Source organism: Mchenga conophoros, linkage group LG7 (assembly GCF_057382185.1).
Source record: "Mchenga conophoros isolate Kocher_MC1m ecotype Shallow Benthic linkage group LG7, M_conophoros_male_GT1.1, whole genome shotgun sequence".
Taxonomy (NCBI): domain Eukaryota; kingdom Metazoa; phylum Chordata; class Actinopteri; order Cichliformes; family Cichlidae; genus Mchenga; species Mchenga conophoros.
In genome coordinates this window covers 1042294-1063845 of record NC_140532.1, presented here as the reverse complement: position 1 = coordinate 1063845, position 21552 = coordinate 1042294, and the positions used below count along the sequence as shown (strand labels likewise).

General features: G+C 45.4%; 1 protein-coding gene across 1 annotated transcript in view; it reads left to right on the top strand.

Moving 5' to 3' along the window:
* The first annotated feature begins 292 nt into the window (after nucleotides 1-292).
* Nucleotides 293-21552, top strand: part of peds1a (plasmanylethanolamine desaturase 1a) — a 59173-nt gene continuing 37913 nt past the window's right edge. The window contains exon 1 of the mRNA XM_085281409.1: nucleotides 293-965. Within this exon, the coding sequence (XP_085137535.1) occupies nucleotides 806-965 (160 nt within the window). The 5' untranslated portion in view covers nucleotides 293-805. The remainder of the gene's footprint in view (nucleotides 966-21552) is intronic.

Genomic DNA, 21552 nt, shown 5'->3' with positions numbered 1-21552 from the left:
ATTTTGAGATAGCTGCACACACGCGCACGTTTCCACTCTTTTTTCATAAGAAAAACAAACAAACAAACAAACATATATTTCTATATCTGTCCTATTATTCGTCCTCCAGCTCCTGAATGTCTGGCTGACTGTTACCTTAAAACTACCGTATTTGTTCCTGCACTAGGGCAGGCCACCCGTCCATCACAGGGCTGACACAGACAATCATTTACACCCAGTTTATAAATGACCCGAGGCGCACATGTTAAGACTGCGGGATGAAGCCAACACATCCACAGATGCTGACACCGGACCCTTACAACCACTGCGCCATCATTAGTGCTACAACACCAGTTAAAACAATTAGAAACGTGTGTATGGATATTTAAAGATACATGATCTACAGTCTCCTGTGCACCTGCAGGTACTCGGATCGTACTTTCACTTTGTGACGTCGCTGCCAAACGCAGACGGTCCCTAACGCTGACGACAGCTCGGTGAACTCTGAGGACCTGTTGTTTTTTTCAGCGGAGGCACAAATAAAGTTTGTTTAGCAGAACACTTGGAACTAAACCGCGGTACATTTAACCGTCCGGTTGTCGTTTGGTGCACATTCACAGCAGTGGCGGGTACAGCCCCGTGAAATAGGTCCGTGTGTGTATTTCCGGGTGGCACGAGGCTGCTCCGGTAACATCCCAGCTAGCATCAATTGGTTGAGCCTACCTCCTCCGCTCGGTCGCCGCGACAGCCGGAGGCCGTGACACTATCGCCCGGGACAGCTCCACGGTGGATGTCTTGTAGCTGAAAGCCCAAAGCGGGGAGAGTCATGGCGGCGTCGCTACTCTCCGAGACCGACATCAGGCACCGGTCCATGGCGGAGGAGGATCCGAACGGCAACGAGCATGGGGCGGCTGCACGCAGCGCGGCGCCTCGCTGGGGACCGCAGCACGCCGGGGCCCGACAGCTAGCACGGCTGTACTCGCCAGGTAAAAGCGTCGTTATCGTCCTCGGTGGTGTTAGTGCTGGTGTGACTTACTGTCTGTGTGCATCAGCGGAGGCCTAACAGCCCACAGTGCGACATCAGAGCTGACAGACGCGGGGATGATGATGATGGTGGTGAGGGTCACTATTTTGATGGCAGTCCCGTTAACAAACTTAACAGCGATATGTAATTAACGACTAATTACTACAAAGACTGTGCAGCAGACAGTGAATTATTGCATTAACGTACTGTGAAGGCCTAATGTCTAAAGGTGGGGGGGGGGGGGGGCACAAGTTTCAGCTGACTGACCCCCCACCATGCTCGCATGGTTGAAGTACCTCTGTCTCAGGCCTCTGTTAAGCTCGTGCACACGCTGTTCCGCTCAGACATTTATGCATGTTAACAAACCTCAGACTTTTTCTTACTGAAGGCCCACTCAGGGAGTATGTTCCTATCCATGCTTTCAAAGTGAAATGTCCTGCACGGATAGGTGGGTGTCAGTGACCGACCTCCCGTCTGTCTCACAGCATTTCTTGCCCCATGATTACAAGCTTGTACATGTAAGTGAAGAGTGATCAAACAATCCCAATTTCCCAGCTCTAGGGCAATTCTGGTAGTTTTAGGACAATCAGTCACCATTTAGGCTTCCCACAACTAAACGAACATGATCGAATGACGTGTGCCAATGAAAGCTTAAAGTTTCCTGAATGGCGACTAGATAAGACGGATACACAACAGAGCATCGAAACAAAAATCACAGCTAAAGGAGAAGAACTTGGAACTCGAAGCAGATCGCCATCCGTTGTTTGGAAATACTTTGGATTTATGGGAAGTGACCAACCAAGATGAAATAATGTGCAAAGATTGCTGTGGGTCTGCAAAGCAACACGACTAAGTTACACACCACTGACTGCAGTACAACAAATGCATTAAAGCCAAGAAAAACGCTAATGTGAAAAGTCCAACATCAGCCAGTGCAGCTCGTCAGCACGTCCATCCAGCTCACACAGATGCACTGAAATCACCAAAGCAGCTGCATTCCCTCTGGCCAACGATAAGTGTCCAGCAAACACGGTGAGGGATGAAGACTTCTGGAAAATGGACACAGGAGTGGGGATACTTCACTGTACACAAAACACTGGGAAAAAGAGAAGGCCGTCAAACGTTCCTACTTGGTCACATGCATCATGCAGGTACAATGAGTGGGGTGCAAAACTTTATCTCCTGCTTTTAGTAGATGGATAAATTCATTATTTGTAGAGCACTGATTTATTTTACTGCAGAGATCTGTGCATCAGCAGGTGTGTCCCACTACATGGAAAACGTAGGGCTATGTTTGTGTGACAGCAAAACAGTTTTGTCACTAAAATCAGGGGATTGTGATGAAAAAACGTATTATCAACATTACACATTGTGCAGCCCGAGTGGTGATGCAGGCCTTCAAACCCATTCTGTGTTTTTCTGTTTTGCTAAAGGTGAAAAATATTTTAGAAGAAGGGACGAGCTGACACCTGGATGGACGCGCTAAAAGGCGTAACCATCGTCAACACGGCGTCATGTTTTGGCCTGAATCAAAGGGGACTTATCTTATACTTAATCATTTAATTCACTTCAGCACTTTTGCTCCTTTACCCTCCCTTTAAGCAAACGTGTTTCTAATAGGCGTCATGTTTAAACAGGAGGGGGACGAAGCCGCTGTACTCACAGCTCTTTCTCCAACTCTTCTAAAGTACTTGTGTTAAAAGGGCTCCAGAAACCTTACAGTCAGCTATCAGGGCGGAGTAAGGGAGGGCGATGTAGCCTTTCAAGAACATTTGTGATAATGATTTGTGATGATATAGAAAAAGCCACTGAACGGGTGCAGCCTTTATCAGGGTACGTAAACGATAGGCGTTCTTCATCCTCCTTTTTCGATGAACTCCTGTCATGGCAATAGGAGTAACACAGCATAGGTCGAACAGAAGCAGCCCAGGTAGTGCTGTCCCTAAAACCTGTCAATAAACCATGTAGAAGAATTGCTTAACACATTAATTTTACAGTGACTAAAGTAACTTGGCCTTTTAAAGCCCTGCTTTTCAATCATATAACTGCATCAGTCGCTCCACAGTTTGCTCTTCCTGTCACATGGAGTACAGCTGAGCACTGCTTCGGTTACACATGGCCTGTAACTGGAGCAAAAGTACTGGGCTCTGTTATTGAAGTAGCTCCCTTACTACGTATGAAATCTTCATCAGAGGCTGAGGCCATGCAGGGCTCGTCTCCTTGCTGTGGAAACAGGAAAGCATGGCGATGGTATAGCAATGACATCGTGATATGTTTTTGTACCATATGTATGCCCGTGTGCTGTGGACAGTGTGATACGGCACAGTCGTGGGGACGAAGCCCTTCCTGCCTGTGATGGCATGCCACACATGGTAAGCTCCACACCTCACCACCCGTTGATTCACTTTAGTTTAATTTACAGTCACTACTTTAAAATATTCTACTTATTGTTCAATATTGTTTCTTTATTAAATGTATTTATTTTTCCATCACACCTTCCAATGTTTATATGGCGTGCACACATATTAACCTTGCAAGGTCAAAGTTCTGTTTTATGTTATATTAATACATCTTTCTTTGTTTGAGTTACCTGGGGGTTGGTGTCTCCTCCTGTCTGGCAAAAGGTGTGGCAAAGGGCTGGGAGACCTGAAGTACCACTGACAGCCTAATTGGATTGCACCACATGCTTCATTGCCTGGGGGGTGTTTCATGTTTGTTTCATTGTTTTGTATTAGTTGGTTATATGGCAGCCAGCTTGTTTTCCCCCGTGTGTGTCATTTGGTTTAGCTAGACCAGTATTTAAGTTCCCCTGTGTGTCATTTCAGGAGGTCAGTTTATCATATGTTTGTTTGAGGTTTTGTTAATTATTATCTTGAGTTTAGTCTATTGAGTTGACCTCTTTTATTGGTCTGCCTGTTTGAGTTTTGGCTTTGTTAAATATGTTTTCATATTTTTGGGTCAATAAAACCCCTTTTTGAATTAAAACCACCTGTGTCCTTTATGCTTTACTGCTTGGTCCCTGACGCTGCCACAGGATTAATGAGTAGTTTTTACAGTCTAGTGAAGTTGTTGCCTTCAGGTGTTCAGTTCAAAATCGATGTGTGACAGAGTCTGCAGGAGTAATCCTCCAGTCTAGTCCTCGGCCCAGAGTGTGGCTGGCTTTCTTTGTTGCCCGCTAGTTTAACCTCCTCAGACCTGAACGCTTCCACAGCAGCATTTTTAATTTCTCTTTGATATTTGGGCTGATTGGGACCTGATGAATGTAAAAACAAAGAATTACCAGATTTTTTTTATTTTTTTTACCTGATTTTTGTTTCTAATAAAAATGAGATCCACATATGAGGATATTCGTTTAAAATTTCGATAGAACAGTAGCACTATAATGTCCTCCTAAGTGGATATCAGGCCCTTGTAGAGCAAAATTGACTATTTTGGTCTAAATAACCCAAATTGTGATGTCCACATATGTGGACGCAGGTCCTAGGAGGTTAAATTCACCTTATGTCTTCCAGGACGGGTAAGTCTGATTAGGCACCTGGAAAAAAACTGCCTGGCAGGATAAAACCAAGGAGCAGTCTGAACCCTGTGGGAGAAACTCCCAGTACCGCTGTTGGGACAGGCAACACCTCCATCACAACAAGGTGTAGCTCCTGTGACATCAGCTCTTGTATGATGTGGTTTTCCTGAATATTTTCCCTCCTCCTGCATTTGTTTCTTTCATTAAAAAAAACATCAGTCAATACGTAGCTCATTGTAGGTAAATGTGTCTTATGGAAATAATTAAATCCAGGTTTTCACAGTGGGATGTTGAGCCTCCTCAACACTTCCACATTTTGCGGTTTATTGATTGGTGAAATAGATGGCAACAATTTAAGGCACAAGATAAATTGAGCTATTTCATCAGCGGACATGCGTTGCTTTTGGCACGAGGGTGGGCACGCTGGGGCTCAGACCTAAGCAAAGACAACCTGTGTTACCAGTTGTGCATCAAGCTGGCTTGTGCCACTTTTTGCCTGACCATCTGCCCTGCGTCTCACTTCACTGAGCATTTTAATTGCCTCTGGTCGAGCTAAGCTGGCAACTTGTTGACAATTTCTAAAAAAAGGAATGATGATCAGAGGAAAAAAAGGTTTGCACCGCTATCTCCACATGTGACATACCTGGTGACGTAAATTTGGTTCATATTTGCAATCCTGTCGTATTTGTGCCCCAGAGCAACTCGCTGAAAAGGCTCCTCAAGATTTATTAAAACGTTCGTTTTCATTTAAAATCAGCCATCACCCCTGACTTTACTGGAACCTGGGGACACCAGGCGTCCTATTTTTAGTCACTGTGAGTAAGAGTCACCTTCCCCATTAGTGGAATTGGATCTGTTATTCAATGCAATTACATTAGTGAGATAACGTCTCAGCTCTGATATTTGGGTTTTTCTTTCCTGCTGTTGCCAGGCAACACAAACATTACACATTAATGTAACCAGATGGGTTTACCTGCACACAGCCACTCACAGACGAGAGATTATTTAAGTTATTTAGGAAAGAAATGGATGGTGTAAGGTACGAGAGATGTTTGACCAGAGTTGGGTTTCTGTTTGTGTGGATGTGTGATTCAGAAATCACAGCTCCAATGGACGAGCAACAACTGACATGATTGTGTGACTGCCATGTTTACTAACATGTGATCGCTAGCATACTGTGTGTAAACGGAACATCACACACAGGCTGTTAAATAATCGCATGTATAATATTCTGATCAGAAGACATCTTAATGGCTAAATGCAGCTAAATGAGCATTCTTATTATTGGCTGCATCCAGATCTGACTGGGACAAAAAAAAAAAACAGGCATGTTTTGGTCCAGGCAGCCCACCGTGATTGGTGGTGATGTATGTATGTATATATATATATATATATATATATATATATATAAAAACACCCAGCACGCCCCCTGCGGGCGGTTTATCCTTCAAGCTCGGGTCCTCTACCAGAGGCCTGGGAGCTTGAGGGTCCTGCGCAGTATCTTAGCTGTTCCCAGGACTGCGCTCTTCTGGACAGAGATCTCCGATGTTGTTCCCGGGATCTGCTGGAGCCACTCGCCTAGCTTGGGAGTCACCGCACCTAGTGCTCCGATTACCACGGGGACCACCGTTACCTTCACCCTCCACATCCTCTCGAGCTCTTCTCTGAGCCCTTGGTATTTCTCCAGCTTCTCGTGTTCCTTCTTCCTGATATTGCTGTCATTTGAACCGCTACATCGATCACTACGGCCGTCTTCTTCTGTTTGTCTACCACCACTATGTCCGGTTGGTTAGCCACCACCATTTTGTCCGTCTGTATCTGGAAGTCCCACAGGATCTTAGCTCGGTCATTCTCCACCACCCTTGGGGGCATCTCCCATTTTGACCTCGGGACTTCCAGGTTATACTCGGCACAGATGTTCCTGTACACTATGCCGGCCACTTGGTTATGGCGTTCCATGTATGCCTTGCCTGCTAGCATCTTGCACCCTGCTGTTATGTGCTGGATTGTCTCTGGGGCATCTTTACACAGCCTGCACCTGGGGTCTTGCCTGGTGTGATAGACCCCAGCCTCTATGGATCTTGTGCTCAGAGCTTGTTCTTGTGCTGCCATGATTAGTGCCTCTGTGCTGTCTTTCAGTCCAGCTTTGTCCAGCCACTGGTAGGATTTCTGGATATCAGCCACTTCCTCTATCTGCCGGTGGTACATACCGTGCAGGGGCCTGTCCTTCCATGATACAGCTCTCTCTTCAGCATCGCTGCCCCAGTCCTTCCCCTTCTGGACTAAACTCCCACCCAAACTCCTCCACTCGGAGCAGCAGCTTCTTCCTGACCTGGAGTGGACACAAGGGCAGGGCAGTATGGCAAAATAATTTATCACGATATATATATATATATTTGAAAATTTGCGATAACGATATAACTGACGATATAATTAAAAAATACTTTACAACTCCACAACTTTATTAGTGCAATGCAAATTCCTCGCTGACAGTTTAACCAAAAGGCATTTCCAGTGGAAACTGGCCGACATATCCTCAGCATAACCATGTATAATATCCACACAACTTAAAAAGAGGTTATACACACACAATACGGTAATACTATGTTGAAGCACAGTACGTATCACTCCGCGAGGCTCCGCCTACGATAGCCGTAATGCTCCGACAATCCATCAAGCGGTGCGGCTTCGTAGCTCAGCAAAGTCGTACTGAAACAGTTTTTGGCAGATTTTTTGAGCGCTGTGTAGCACATAAAATCGGTTCGGTAATAACATTTTGGTGACACTGATGTAGGAGGGATGATGTTGATCGAGAACCTGGCCGTGTTTACTGGCCTGTGGTTGTTGTTGAGTGTAGCACTGATTGATGGTTAAGAGGATCACACATGCTTTTGGGGTCCTGACACTTTATCCCCTCTCACTTAGTGACAGCGGAGCTTAGTTAGCGCGCTGACTTTGGGTAGAAATAGTACACAAGGCTTAAATATGGGTAGTATTATGATGCAACACAAGCTGCTGTTGAACTTCAGATAGGTCTGTTACACAGTGTTACTCGGCAGTAAAGTTTATTATTATTTATACTTGAGGGAAGTAGGTCAGGCAAACAATAAAACAATAAAAAGCCACCATAACCTTCAAAGATGTGACCCAGGCCCTTTTTTAAAGCTTGTTCCTCACACCAAAGGTTAGCATGCAGACAATTATGGTTTTATGGACACAGGCTTTCACATCTGCCCAGCCCAACACTAAACATGTCCTGGACTGTAGTAAGGACAAGGTCAGGTATCAGACTTAGCTGAATTAGCTGCTTTGACTGTTGAGAGTGTAATGAGTGTTTAAATATTATTCAGCTTTTCAAATAAAACAATTATTCAAGGTTTTCCCATCAAAACAAACGATCCAAATTTATCTGAAAGGGATAGTAGTTATATATGATCTGTTGTTGGGTTGGCAGTTGAATTCCCAGGTGCCTCCTCTGAATCCCATCGTGTTTGGCTTTTGTGTATTTTTGGGGTATTTTACCTTAAAAGCCTCAAAGACATATTTTCAAAAATAAGTTTGAACACCAGATTTGACGTGTCGATGCCCAAATCTGGTCTCTGACTGTTTTTTCTGAGGTCCTGTCGTAAAGCGTGTCGCTTGAGTTTGCAGCGGTCCCCAACCTTTTTTGGGCCACGGACCGGTTCAATGTCAGACAATATTTTCACGGATCGGCCTTTAACCTCCCAAGACCCAAACTCTTCCACGGCATGCATTTCTAATTTCTCTTTGATATTGGGGCATATTGGGGCCCGATGAATTTAAAAACAAAGAATTACCAGATTTTTATTTATTTATTTATTTTTACATTATTTTTGTTTTTAAGAAAAATAAGAGCCACATATGAGGATATTTGTCTAAAATTTTGGTAGAACTGTAGCAGTATAATGTCCTCGTAAGTAGGGAAGGGTACCGGTGTCCGGTGCCATGCCATGGTTCTGACATAAACGGTAGTAATCAGACCGAAAAACAGCGCACATTTCGGTGCTTTATTTTGGTGCATTTTTTTTCCCTGAGATGTCACACACTTTGGATTCTAGCCAATCATTTTATCTTTGCGAGTGTAGTAGGCGGGTCCAGGTACGTACGTTCTTTTAGAGCAGAGCTACAGATTAAAAATGCCCAAGGTGAAGCGGTCAAAGTCTGGCTGTACTTCACAGCAAAAGATGCAAACTCAGCAGCAACAAGTGCTTTAAGCTGATACTGTGATACTGTCAAAGGAGGTAACACCTCAAATCTGATGAAACACCTGGCGACGCATAGCGTTTTTTTAAAGCCGAGAAATGCACCGTATTTGATAGCTTGCTGCGAGACCTCACACCGAGCACATCTACTGCGGGTGTGGTGCCTGTTATCGGACCCGGAGTTAGCAACATCCCCCAAGAACCCAAAGAGGAGAGTCCTGGCCCCTAGCCCTGCCAGTGTAGCAGGAATGATGAGGATGATGATGCAGCAGCAGCCGTTCTTCTCTGCGTGAGTAGCTTAATGTTGTTCGTGTGTAATTTACGTTGAGTAGGCTAACCACGTTATTACATTAATGCATGTAAGGTGAACTAGCAAACACCGTCGTAGTTACATGCGGCTGTCCTCTTGTTTGATAGAGTGATGCCATATATGCTCTATAGCTGCAGAAAAGGCTAACATTGTTATCTTTTTACAAAAAAACGGCTGAACATGAGAGGTTTTTGGACAAAGTGTGTGTTCTCCATTCTTTAAGCACCGGCACCGTTTCAAAAGTACCGGTTTCGTACTGGTATCGGATAAAACCTAAACGATACCCATCCCTACTTGTAAGTGGATATCAGGCCCTTGTAGAGCAAAAGGGCCTAGGAGGTTAAGGTGTGACGGATAAATACAACAAAATAAAATGATCCGACCGAGACAAAAACTGTGGGATTTAGTAAATATAATATCAAACTCACTGAATTCACTGTGTAATTGTGTAACTTTATTAGCAGTGTCCTCCTGAAATGCGCCAACAACATTGAGAGTAACATCCTCCTCTCTTCCCCTTAATGCTCTATGGTCGCTATGGTGACGTGTAAATAGTTCTTTCAAAATAAGACACACAACTACAACATGGGGTTCGATAAAACCCTGAAAACGATAAATTTCACACCTGAGCCTCAACTCTCACGGCCCAGTACCGGTCCGTGGCCCGGGGGTTGGGGGCCGCTGTCGTAAAGAGAAAGAAGAACGGGACAAGTTTTTATTTTTTTAGATCTCAGGGATGAGGATAGCTAGCTTTATGGCGTGGATGATGGCTTCTGGCTTAACGCAGATTTAGTTTTTTAATTCAACACTTCAAATAATCTTTTAAACTAAAATGAATTTTTAGTATTGCTGAGAAATGTTTTGTCTTGAATAATATCGGATGAGCAGGTAAAGCTCTGAGTTATCAGCGTTCATACTGAAAGAGTGCATTTTAGCTTCTGGGTGTTTGTTGCTGCTCTTTTTGAGTTTTTCTCAGTTTGGCCGAGCGTCGCTGTTTGTGAAGCGCAGGGGCAGCTGTCAGACACAAACTCTAATGGCCTTTCCCAGAGGAAAATGTGGTTTTTGGGTTTAAAAGTAGAGGCCGGTGGCTTCCTGGCTGTAATAAGAGCACGGTTATGTGTGTGCGCATTTGCTTCTTCACCAGGTGAATCTCTAAATGACTTAGAAGCTTTCCCTCATTTCAGCCAAAGGGCACAGCAGGCGGCAAGTGGAAGATATGCTCAGCGAAGCTAACAATGCTGCCGAGCCATTTTATGAAAACTTAAAAGCAAAAACGTTCCCCCACATGCTGACAAGTGTCTGTTTAAAGAAAAATAAACAGCTAAAATTCAAAATGTCAAAGTGTCCATTTAAGGGAGCGTCACGCTGTTATGTGCTTAGTTGTTTGGGTTCGGTTCAGCGTCCGTAGGAGGTAAATCTAAATAGCAGTTTGGCTTGTTAGAGTTTGGAGAAGTTTGATGAGGCGTTGGCAATGCTCCATAGAGCCAAACATGGGCTCATTACAGCAAAGCGAGGATGGACAAACAGCTGGATATATCTCCCTGTGCCTCTGTTTCTGCATCTCTCCGTTTCTCTCATTCATCCCCTCGTCTCTCCTCGGCCCTGCCGTATGTCTGAAGTGTCACGGTCTGCTGCTCCTCTCCGCTCCCCCTTTTTAAATGTATCATCGACTTCCACGTATCGCACATTTCTATCGAGTACAGTGGAAGACTCTGACGTGCGTGCGCGCGTGTAGTCTCGAGTTACCCCGGAGGCTCTAGTGTCCGTGGGTTTGAGTGATCTTCAGCCTCATCCAGCTCATCTGCCACCCTGCTCCCATTAAACACAAACATGCACTTATGTGTGAACATGCACTAATCGGTGTTTTTGGAGGCCGGCAATATTTGAACCTGTGAGCAGTGCTGAAAGAACAGAGGTGGGTCGAGTATCCAGAAATTGTACTCAAGTAAGAGTAGCATTACTTTAAAATATTATTACTCAAGTATAAGTGAAAAGTAGTCTTCCAAAAAGTTACTCAAGTAAGAGTAAAAAAGTACTTGGTGAAAAGACTACTCAAGTAACGAGTAACTGTTTGAAATGTCCGATGTATTTTATAAATAAATGTTATCAGACAAACAAAAATAAATAAATATACAAATTTTAGTATTTTCAACAGGAATATATGTAAAAACAACAAAATAAGGCACAACAATTCTAATTTCCAGGTTTCAGATTTTCACAACATAAAGCTTTTTTCACCAATACCTGTAGTAAATAATATAAATATATAAACAGTGCAAACAATTTCCAGTGACTAGATATGCTGTGAACTTTATATTCATGTTTGCTCCAAATGGCACAGCAGCCTCAGAGAAAACAGAACGAGGCATCTTCAACATATGTTCACACAAGGCAGCTCAGTTTACCATAAGTTGTATGGGTGTGCATCTGTTTCTGCATGTTTAGCAAAAATGTGCCCTTTCTTCACTCAGTGAGGTGATGGTTCAGCTTCAGCAGCAGTTTGCTCTCAAGGTTCTTTCTGTGAGCACTCAGGTCGCATCAGAGCATCAGGCCGTATCGTGTGAGACCTGCATCGTGACCTATGAACTTCTAACCCCTGCGATTTGTACAGTTTGAGCAGGAGCTGAATAATGCGACAGAAAAAATCGCACAGTGTTTGCTCAGCTTAATGCAGACTGTTTAAACTAAACAAGCTGCTGTTTGACATAATAAACCCTGTCAGCCGCAGTATTGCCTCTGTTTTAACAGTTAAAGCAGTAGAGACGAGCTGTTTGCATGTGCGTGGAACTCTAGCGTCGTTAAATCGTGCAATCGTTACTACCCACCTCCGTGAAAGAATAAACACAAAGAGCCATGTTTACATGCTTAATAACTAAATTATTTATCACAAGTCCCACCTGTGTGAGCAGGTGAGCTACAAAATCCTGACACATGTATAACTGAAGCTTTCACAGCTTCCTGCCTGCGAATAGAACGATGGATTTTCAGTTGAGGGTTGCAGATTGATCTAAAAGGACTTTACCTGAAGCCTGCTGTGCACCTGAACAGGCATTATGAGTAAATGCACTTCTTCTTTCCCAGCGAGCGGCTGGATGTTAACAGACAACAATGACGAGGCAGCCACCAACTGTGAGTGTTTCAACAAAATCAGACGCGTTGCTGTATCTGTTTCAATAATGTAGGACTTTAAGTCTATGTAGGACATTGACTTAAAAAAACCAACAACAATATTTTTATTGTTCATGACGTTAGTCAGTCATGTTGCTATGCTAATGTGCCAAATTCACCCAATGCATTTGGCTTAATTTCTTTCTGTGTTTCTGTGTTAAACTCAGACTTATCGTAAGGTCTGCCTCGTTTGGTGACCAGAAATAAAGATTCACTTCCTTGAATTGTCATCTGAGGCCTCAGAAACGAGTCGGTCCTCACAGAGTGTGATGTGAACGTTTACAGTAGGATGTACTGTATGCAGTTTTAGTGTTCCTGTTATCATCACACTGGCATGATGTCATACATTCACAGGAACATTAGGCTCTGATATATATGAGTTCATGTGCCCAGTTTCATAGCTTTTCCTTATAATCATGATAATGTGAAATAAGAGCACAAGACCAAAACATGTTAGCTGACTTGGAAAAATAAAACTAGTCTTAATTAACCTCCTAGGACCTGCGTCCACATATGTGGACATCACATTTTGGGTTGTCTAGACCAAAATACTAAACTTTGCTCTACAGGGGCCTGATATCCACTCACGAGGACGTTATACTGTCTCTGTTTCATCAAAATTTAAAACGAATATCCTCATACGTTGCTCTCATTTTTCTTAGAAACAAAAATTGGGTAAAAAAAATAAAATCTGGTGATTCTTTGTTTTTACATTCATCGGGTCCCAATCAGCCCAAATATCAAAGAGAAATTAAAAATGCATGTCGTGGAAGAGTTCGGGTCTTAGGAGGTTAAGAAACAGTCGTGTGTGCACGCCCAGGGTCATGATTGCAGGAAAAATTATGGCTGCTGTGGAAATGCATAGTTGTGCTCGGCCCCAGGAACGGAGCACCGTCGACTCCCATCTCATCCGGCTGAGTCCCGTCGTGGAGAACGACACACCTGAGTGACATGAGCGACACTCTCACCTGTAAAATTGGACTGATTGTTGTCTTAACGATGAGCTTCTGCGAGTTCTCTCTCTTCTTATATGTGGCAGTTCACACACACACACACACACACACACACACTGCCTGACTCCCTGAACTATTGACCCCAGGGCTGTAAAGGTCAGGGGTCACAAACCTTTGGAGCACGTGTGTCGAGCCCAGAGGAACAGGCGGACTGTGCTTGGCTTTAACCTCTGCGTGTGATCGTGACCTCAGCGTCTGTGTGGCTGCTGCGAGCTGCAGAGGACCGTTATCGCAGAGTCAGCACAATCAGAACATTAAATCGGCCCGATGCTTTTTTTTTTGTCCTGGATTATTAATAAAGAGAAGGAGAGATGATACTTTTTTCCTTTTTCCTCACAGGTGAAATTTACTGTTGTAATTTACTAAAAGAAGTAATATGTGTGTTTGTGATTAATGCTGTCGGTCGAGGTGTCAAAACAATAATTACAATATGCAAAATGTAAATATGCAGCATATAAATACATCTTCAGGTGTATTTAGATTACAGGTGCAGATGTACTTGAGATTTTTTCACGTCTCCCTCGCTTTATCTGAAAACGGATTTAATCACATTTTCTTTCATCACATTTCCAACTAAGAAGAAGAATATACTGCTATTTGTCACACAGCTGTTTATTTTAGTTTTACTGATGTTATATGAGAATATTCAGCAGATTGACTCGAGGTCAAATGTTTTTGGTCGTCAGTACTGATTCTGGGTTTTGAGAAGTGTATCTGGATGATGCTCTGTCTCTGTTTGTGTCTGACTGCATTAGTGCCACACCGGTTTGTTTCCTTAATAATGGTGAGGCAGTATGCTGTCAAGCTGCTGTAAATCTGAAGGAAATCTCTTCATATGTGGAACCGAAGAGGGCTGAAGGATAAACTGAGTAGAATTTGGTGGGTAAAGGTCACTTTGGTCTAGTCGAGCACATTCAAGCAATTTCCAACAAACATACATATAAACACATAAAAGGGCTGTGCTATGAATAAAGACACAGCAGCTTTTTAAATTGTTTGGAAACCAAAAAGTTGAAGGAAAATTCTGTGATTGTTAATTAGCACATCCTTCAGCAACGGTCTAGCCACTTGAAATAGAGATTAAATCGTTTGATTGGTTATTTATGGTTGGTTTACACAGCTTGTGTATGCATGCGCAGCTGTGTATATCCACACGCGTGTGTGTGTGTGTGGGTGAATTGTGTTGCTTACATTGTTGAGATATACATTCCTTGTATGTGTCTGTGCATATACATGGCCAATAAATATAATATAGCTGTTTAATATAATATAACCATTTGGCTCATGGTACAGCCATCTGAAGTTGGAATTTTCACCTGGAATTCTCCCTCAAGTCGGACTTCCAACGTAGAGAGTCGAAGCGGTTCACTGCTGCATTGCTAACGATCTAACATAGCGACAGTGAACCGTAGTGAAACTGTAACATGGGTCTGCTGCTGTTGTCTATTTGTGACTCACACACACACACAGAGCAGGTTTATCCATGACTGTGCTGCATGCGTGCTGTGGCTGCTGATGCATGAATGGTTCTTCTTTGCTAAGGAGCCAAACAAATCCCATTTTTCCCAAAGTTTCCAGCTTTACTGCTGGAACGTGCTCAGCTCAGGAGTGAGTTCACTCCGGGGTCCTGCATCTGAATCAAACATCAGATAACTTTGAACGTTTGGCTCATTATTCCCACAGACCTGCGTGGTAACGTGGCGATGTATAACACAGTGCAGTACTTCCTGTACGAAGCACCTTGCAGCAGCTGTTGGTGTGATTTGGCCGTATAGAAATGAACCTGATTCAAACTTGGACAAACAGACCGAACATATTAAATCTGTTCTTCGCGGTGCTTCAGGAGTTGACAGCCCTCTGTGTTTTACTTGAAGTGAAGTTGCAGTGGAGTCGTAGTAAGCCCCACTGAAGGACGACAAGCGTGTTCTGGCCTGGAGATCTGCAGATGGCCCCGCCCCTCCCTGAGCCCGGTTCTTTCTGTTAAGAGGGAGTTTTTCCTTCCCACTGTTGCTTGCTCAAAGGGTTGTTGTTGGGTTTTCTCTGTGTATTGTACAGTTTTTAACCTGCAGTCTAAAGCACCTGCAGGCAACTGCTGTTGTGCTAAAGAAGTAAAACTGAGCTTTGAGACAAAGGCACTGAAGCGACCACCAATGAGAGCACAGCATACTGGAGAGCAGATAATACCTCACAGGGTTGCTTAGACAACTGGAGCGTCAGTGAAGTCTGTCCATCAGAACTCGGTGAAGAGACATTTGATCCTTTTCTGATTTTCCTCCTCTTCAGTCAGCTGGACTCAAACATTGAGAATACTTCTGCGCTTCAGTCTTTTGATGGCGAGTGCCTTCATTTAGCATGCTCTCTCTCTCACACTCACACACACACACAGACTCACACTCACACACCCAGAGACGTGTGAGCGCTCTACTTCCTGCTTTTACCTGAAGCTTCTCCACATAGCTGTACACCTGCTCTGCGTTTGCCTGACGCTGGCGCTCAGACCTGCAGGCTGCCGTCTTCATTGCAGTTAATGTCCCTTTAAAAGTCCTCACACGCCACCTTTGTTCCAAACAGGAGTTATTTTTGCATCGTGAGAAGATATTCACCTTTCTGTTGCTGTTCGTTGCCTTGTTTACCTTCTCTTTGTACTTTTTATACCACCTGTTTCACTAGCATCAGAGTGCATGCCCGTGTTTTAGCCAATCAGAAGGGAGAAGCTACAGTGCCAGCGTGGTATTACCATGAATTCTCTCATTTCATGAGTAGATCAGAGTAGTAAGAATTTATCAATATTTGTGCAAACATGTCGGAACAATATCATCAGGAATATTCCTCCTGAATTAGGTCCTACTACGTTTACATTTTATTCGTACATTTTGAAGCCAAATGTAACTTTTGGCTCGCAGACAAAGCTAGCGCACACTACTCATTCACATAAATGATGTGAGCACAAATTCAGACGCACACACACACTCTGCACAAACACACACAGTGCATCTGTGGCTTTAGGCGAGCCTTCTAGGCAGGATTTTGCTATTGACCTTGACCAACGCGTGAGAGGAGCTGGGAATGCTGTGTGTTTCCAGAGAAGAGCTACGGGCGTGTGTGTGTGCGCACGTATGTGTGTGTAATTATTCTTATGAGGGCTACAGATGAATATGGTGGTAGAGGAAAACCCAGGAGATGAGGGGATGGCGCACACACACAGACACACACACACTTGATGGGATCTGTCCATCCTTTTTTTTCTGCGAGGCTGGAGCAGGGCCTACTTACACTGATTCTCATGTGGGTTAAATATGTGTGTGTTATTGTGCCTCATATATGCATCTGTTTGTCTGTGTGTGTGTGTGTGTGCACGCAGCATTGTGTCGGTATGCCATTACTGAATCTCATTTGCTACATTCCTCTTTGTTGCTGTTGAATCTACAGGGTAATGGATTTATTAAGTTTGTCTGGCAATACTGTGTGTGTGTGTGTGTGTGTGTGTGTGTGTGTGTGTGTGGGACATACATATTGTCTTTGTGTGTTTCTTCATCTGTGGATGTGTACTTTGCATTGATGTTGGTTTTGTGTGTACCGATGAGTGTGTGTGGGTGAATGTGTGCGTTTGCTTGGCTCCCTGTGTTGTGCTGTTAGTGTGTGTGTGTGTCCCAGGTTCTGCCGTCCGCTGAGATCAGATGAAAGGAAGGAGGCCTGTGACGGATCCACTCGTCTGAACGAGGGAATTCGACCTCCCCTTCTCTCTCTCTCCCCTTCTTTGTGACTCTACCTCGCTCACCCAGCCATGTTTCCATGTTACTGTCACTCTCCCCCAGTCTCTCTCTCTCCGTCTCCCCCCTTCATTCTCTTTCTCTCTGAGCATGTGACCCACTTTTACCACCCACGTCTCTCTCTCCCTCTCCCCGAGTCCCGTTAGGAGACGGTCTTCTGAGAACCAACCAGGGGACAGAGAGAGAGAGAAAAGAGCAGCAGAGCTGTGTGTGTGTCGCTCGTCCATACAGTATGTCATCACCCCCGTGATTGGGTGCCTAATGTGTTGGCAGCCTCCACATCAGAGCGAATAAGTGTTTGTAAATGGGCTCTGTCTCAGAGCGGCGGGTGAAGGCGTGGTCGAGGTACGCTGGCAGCTCCGACTCGGTCTTTGAGCCGCTGTCAGGCTAGCGCGGGGAAAGTGCGAGCTCCTTTTTGTCAGAGGCCCTGTGGGTGGTTATTCAGCACGAGTGGGGCTGCCTCGCTCGTTGTTTGTGTTTTTTGTGCTCCTGCCTTTGGTTCGGTCCCTCGCTGTGCGTGCTCACTTGATTGGTCATAACTGTATCAGAAAGCTTTTATCTTCTCACTTTAACATGGGAATGTGTCACTGGCAGTGGAAACATAATGACATGTTATACATGAATACAAATGCACAGCACAGGGTCCTGGCTCCTTCACACACCGACAGTGTGTATTCAGTAATGCTTCTCTAAACGTGAGCTCCGTGTATTGAATCTGAATATTTTCTGTTGTCACGTCTTTCAACGAGAACGTTCCACCTCGAGAGTTCAGCCACATTAGATTTGTTTTTAAACGAAGCCTAATTAACATTTCCAGCCTGTAGCAGAAACACACATAAGCAGCATAAAGTTTGAGATGTTCATAAATATACCTGAGTCGCTTAACCCTTTAAAGCCAGTCGGCGCAGCACGCTCCGTTTCACGTAACTATTTTTAAAACCCCGTAGAACTGGAACCGCGTAAGCTAGTGCAATACATTTTTTGCATATGAAACCGGAGGAGTTGTACTTACATCTTATGCCATCAGCTTGTCCTCGGTCACGGTTTCCTTCCACATAAAGCTTTGCAAAAACTGCATAAAAAGCACTTGCAGGAACAAAAACATAATATTCCAGAAACACGCTTTGCCGATCTGATCAGCTGTTCGTAACACTTCCGACGTTGAAACAGACGTCAGCACGAACTATCGCATGTCCGCCATTTCCTGCCTGAAACCGGAAGTGACGTCATTTTCGCGGAAAATGTAGTTTTTTACTTGTAGGCCTTAAAAGCCTATACTGGTGTTTTTATAAGTCATGTTTGACTTTTCTGAATAGTTTCTGGGATGCTTAGAACTCGAACTGCACTGCTGGAAATAGTTTATTTTGATGCACCTGCTGTTTTCTTTGCAAATTTGCATCATAGGATTGTTTTTCGTTTTTCCTGCAGTATATACAAATTGGTGTATCTCAAAAATAAAACTATGACACTCAAAATAAATTTCCTATGGTGCGAAACTATTTTGTGCAACTTTTTTGTATTTAAAGTTTTGAGGGATAAACCTCTTAAATTTCTCCAAGTAGAAATATGGCGCCGCAGGAGGCGCCATAGGGGTCGGGTGCATTGTGTGCTGGGTGGCGGCCAGGAGCGGAGGCCCTGGCGGACTGACCCCCGGCTGCCAAGACTGGCAATAGGGACATGGAATGTCACCTCTCTGGTGGGGAAGGAGCCTGAGTTAGTGCGTGAGGTTGAGAGGTACTGGCTAGATATAGTCGGGCTCACCTCTACACATGACTTGGGCTCTGGAACCAGTCTCCTGGAGAGGGGCTGGACTCTGTCTCAGTCTGGAGTTGCCCCTGGTGAGAGGCGGCGGGCTGGGGTGGGTATCCTAATATCCCCTCGGCTTGCTGCCGGTACGTTGGGGTTTTTCCCGGTGGACGAGAGGGTTTGTTCCCTGCGCCTTAGGTTCAGGGAACGGGTCCTGACTGTCATCTGCGCTTATGCACTGAGTGGCAGTTCAGAGTACCCGGCCTTCTTAGAGTCCCTGGGGGGGGGGGGTGCTGGAGGGTGCTCCACCTGGAGACTCTGTTGTCCTGCTGGGAGACTTCAATGCTCACGTGGGTAACGACAGCGAGACCTGGAGGGGCGTGATTGGGAGGAACGGCCTCCCTGATCTGAACCCGAGCGGTGCTCTGTTATTGGACTTCTGTGCTAACCACAGTTTGGCCATAACGAACACCTTGTTCGAACATAAGAGTGTCCATAAGTGCACGTGGCACCAGGACGCTCTAGGCCGTAGGTCGATGATCGATTTTGTAATCGTATCACCAGACCTGCGACCATATGTTCTGGACACTCGGGTAAAGAGAGGGGCTGAGCTGTCAACTGATCACCACCTGGTGGTGAGTTGGATCAGGTGGCGGGGGAGGACGCTGGACAGACCTGGTACACCTAAACACGTAGTGAGGGTGTGCTGGGAACGTCTAGCAGAGGCCCCAGTCCGCGAGATCTTCAACGCACACCTCCGGCAGAGCTTCAACAGCATTCCGAGGGAGACTGGGGACATTGAGTCCGAATGGACCATGTTCAGCGTCTCCATTGCCGAAGCTGCTGCATTGAGCTGCGGCCGCAAGGTGGTTGGTGCCTGCCGTGGTGGTAATCCCCGAACCAAATGGTGGACACCAGATAAGATAAGATAAGATAAGATAGAACTTTATTAATCCCTCGGGTGGGTTCCTCTGGGAAATTCGATTTCCAAAAAAGCACAGCACCGACAGAAGTTACAGAGTTACAGAATATTATATATATATACACACACACACACACACACACACACACACACACACACACACACACACACACACACACATATATATATAAATACAGAGACAATATAAATAAAATATACGAAGGGGATAAATAGAATAAATGGGAATAAAAAATAAAAAATAAAAATACAAGTGAATTGCACATTTCAAGTATTGAGGTCTATTGCACTGTTGACTATTTACAAAAGTATTGCACAAAAGGTATTGCACAGTGAGGTGAAGAGGCACTACAGCTTAGTTGTTCACCAGAGGTGAAGGGAGCCACCAGGCTGAAGAAGGAGTCCTATCGGGCTTGGTTAGCCTGTGGGACTCCAGAGGCAGCCGACAGGTATCGACAGGCCAAGCGGAATGCGGCTCGGGCAGTGGCTGAAGCAAAAACTCGGGTGTGGGAGGAGTTCGGAGAGGCCATGGAAAAAGACTTTCGGACTGCCTCGAAGAGATTCTGGCAAACCGTCAGACGTCTCAGGAGGGGAAAGCGGTGCTCTACCTGTACTGTGTATAGTGCTGGCGGAGCGCTGCTGACGTCGACTGAGAAAATTGTCAGGCGGTGGAAGGAATACTTCGAGGACCTCCTTAATCCCACTGACACGTCTTCCGAGGAGGAAGCAGAGTCTGGGGATGAGGGGAATGACCCGCCAATTTCCGGGGGCGAGGTCACTGAGGCAGTTAAACAACTCCTTGGTGGCAGAGCCCCTGGTGTTGATGAGGTCAGCCCCGAGTTCCTGAAGGCTCTGGACGTTGTAGGGCTGTCCTGGTTGACACGCCTCTGCAATTGCGTGGAGATCAGGGGCAGTACCTGTGGACTGGCAGACCGGGGTGGTGGTCCCCATCTTTAAGAAAGGGGACCGGAGGGTGTGTTCCAACTACAGGGGGATCACACTCCTCAGCCTCCCTGGGAAAGTCTATGCCAGGGTGCTGGAAAGGAGAGTTCGTCCGTTAGTCGAACCTCGGATACAGGAGGAACAATGCGGTTTTCGTCCTGGTCGCGGAACACTGGACCAGCTCTTTATCCTCTCCAAGATACTTGAGGGTGCATGGGAGTTTGCCCAACCAGTCTACATGTGTTTTGTGGACGTGGAGAAGGCATTCGACCGTGTCCCTCGGGGTGTCCTGTGGAAGGTGTTGCGGGAATATGGGGTGTCTGGCCCATTGCTACGGGCCATACGATCCCTATACAACCGTTGCAAGAGCTTGGTTCGCATTGCTGGCAATAAGTCGGACTCGTTCCCGGTGGGTGATGGGCTTCGCCAGGGCTGCCCTTTGTCTCCAGTTCTGTTCATAATTTTTATGGACAGGATTTCTAGGCGCAGCCAAGTGGCGGAGGGCTTTCGCTTTGGTGGCCTCAGAATCTCATCTCTGATTTTTGCAGATGATGTGGTTCTGTTGGCTTCATCGGGTGAGGGCCTCCAGCTCGCACTGGAACGGTTCGCAGTCGAGTGTGAAGCAGCGGGAATGAGGATCAGCACCTCCAAATCTGAGGCCATGGTTCTCAGCCGGAAAAGGGTGGAGTGCCCACTCCGGGTCGGGGATGAGTTCCTGCCCCAAGTGGAGGAGTTCAAGTATCTCGGGGTCTTGTTCGCGAGTGATGGGAGAAGGGAGCCGGAGATCGACAGACGGATTGGGGCTGCAGCTGCAGTAATGCACCGGTCCGTCGTGGTGAAGAGGGAGCTGAGTGTAAAAGCGAAGCTCTCAATTTACCGGTCGATCTACGTCCCTACCCTCACCTATGGCCACGAGCTGT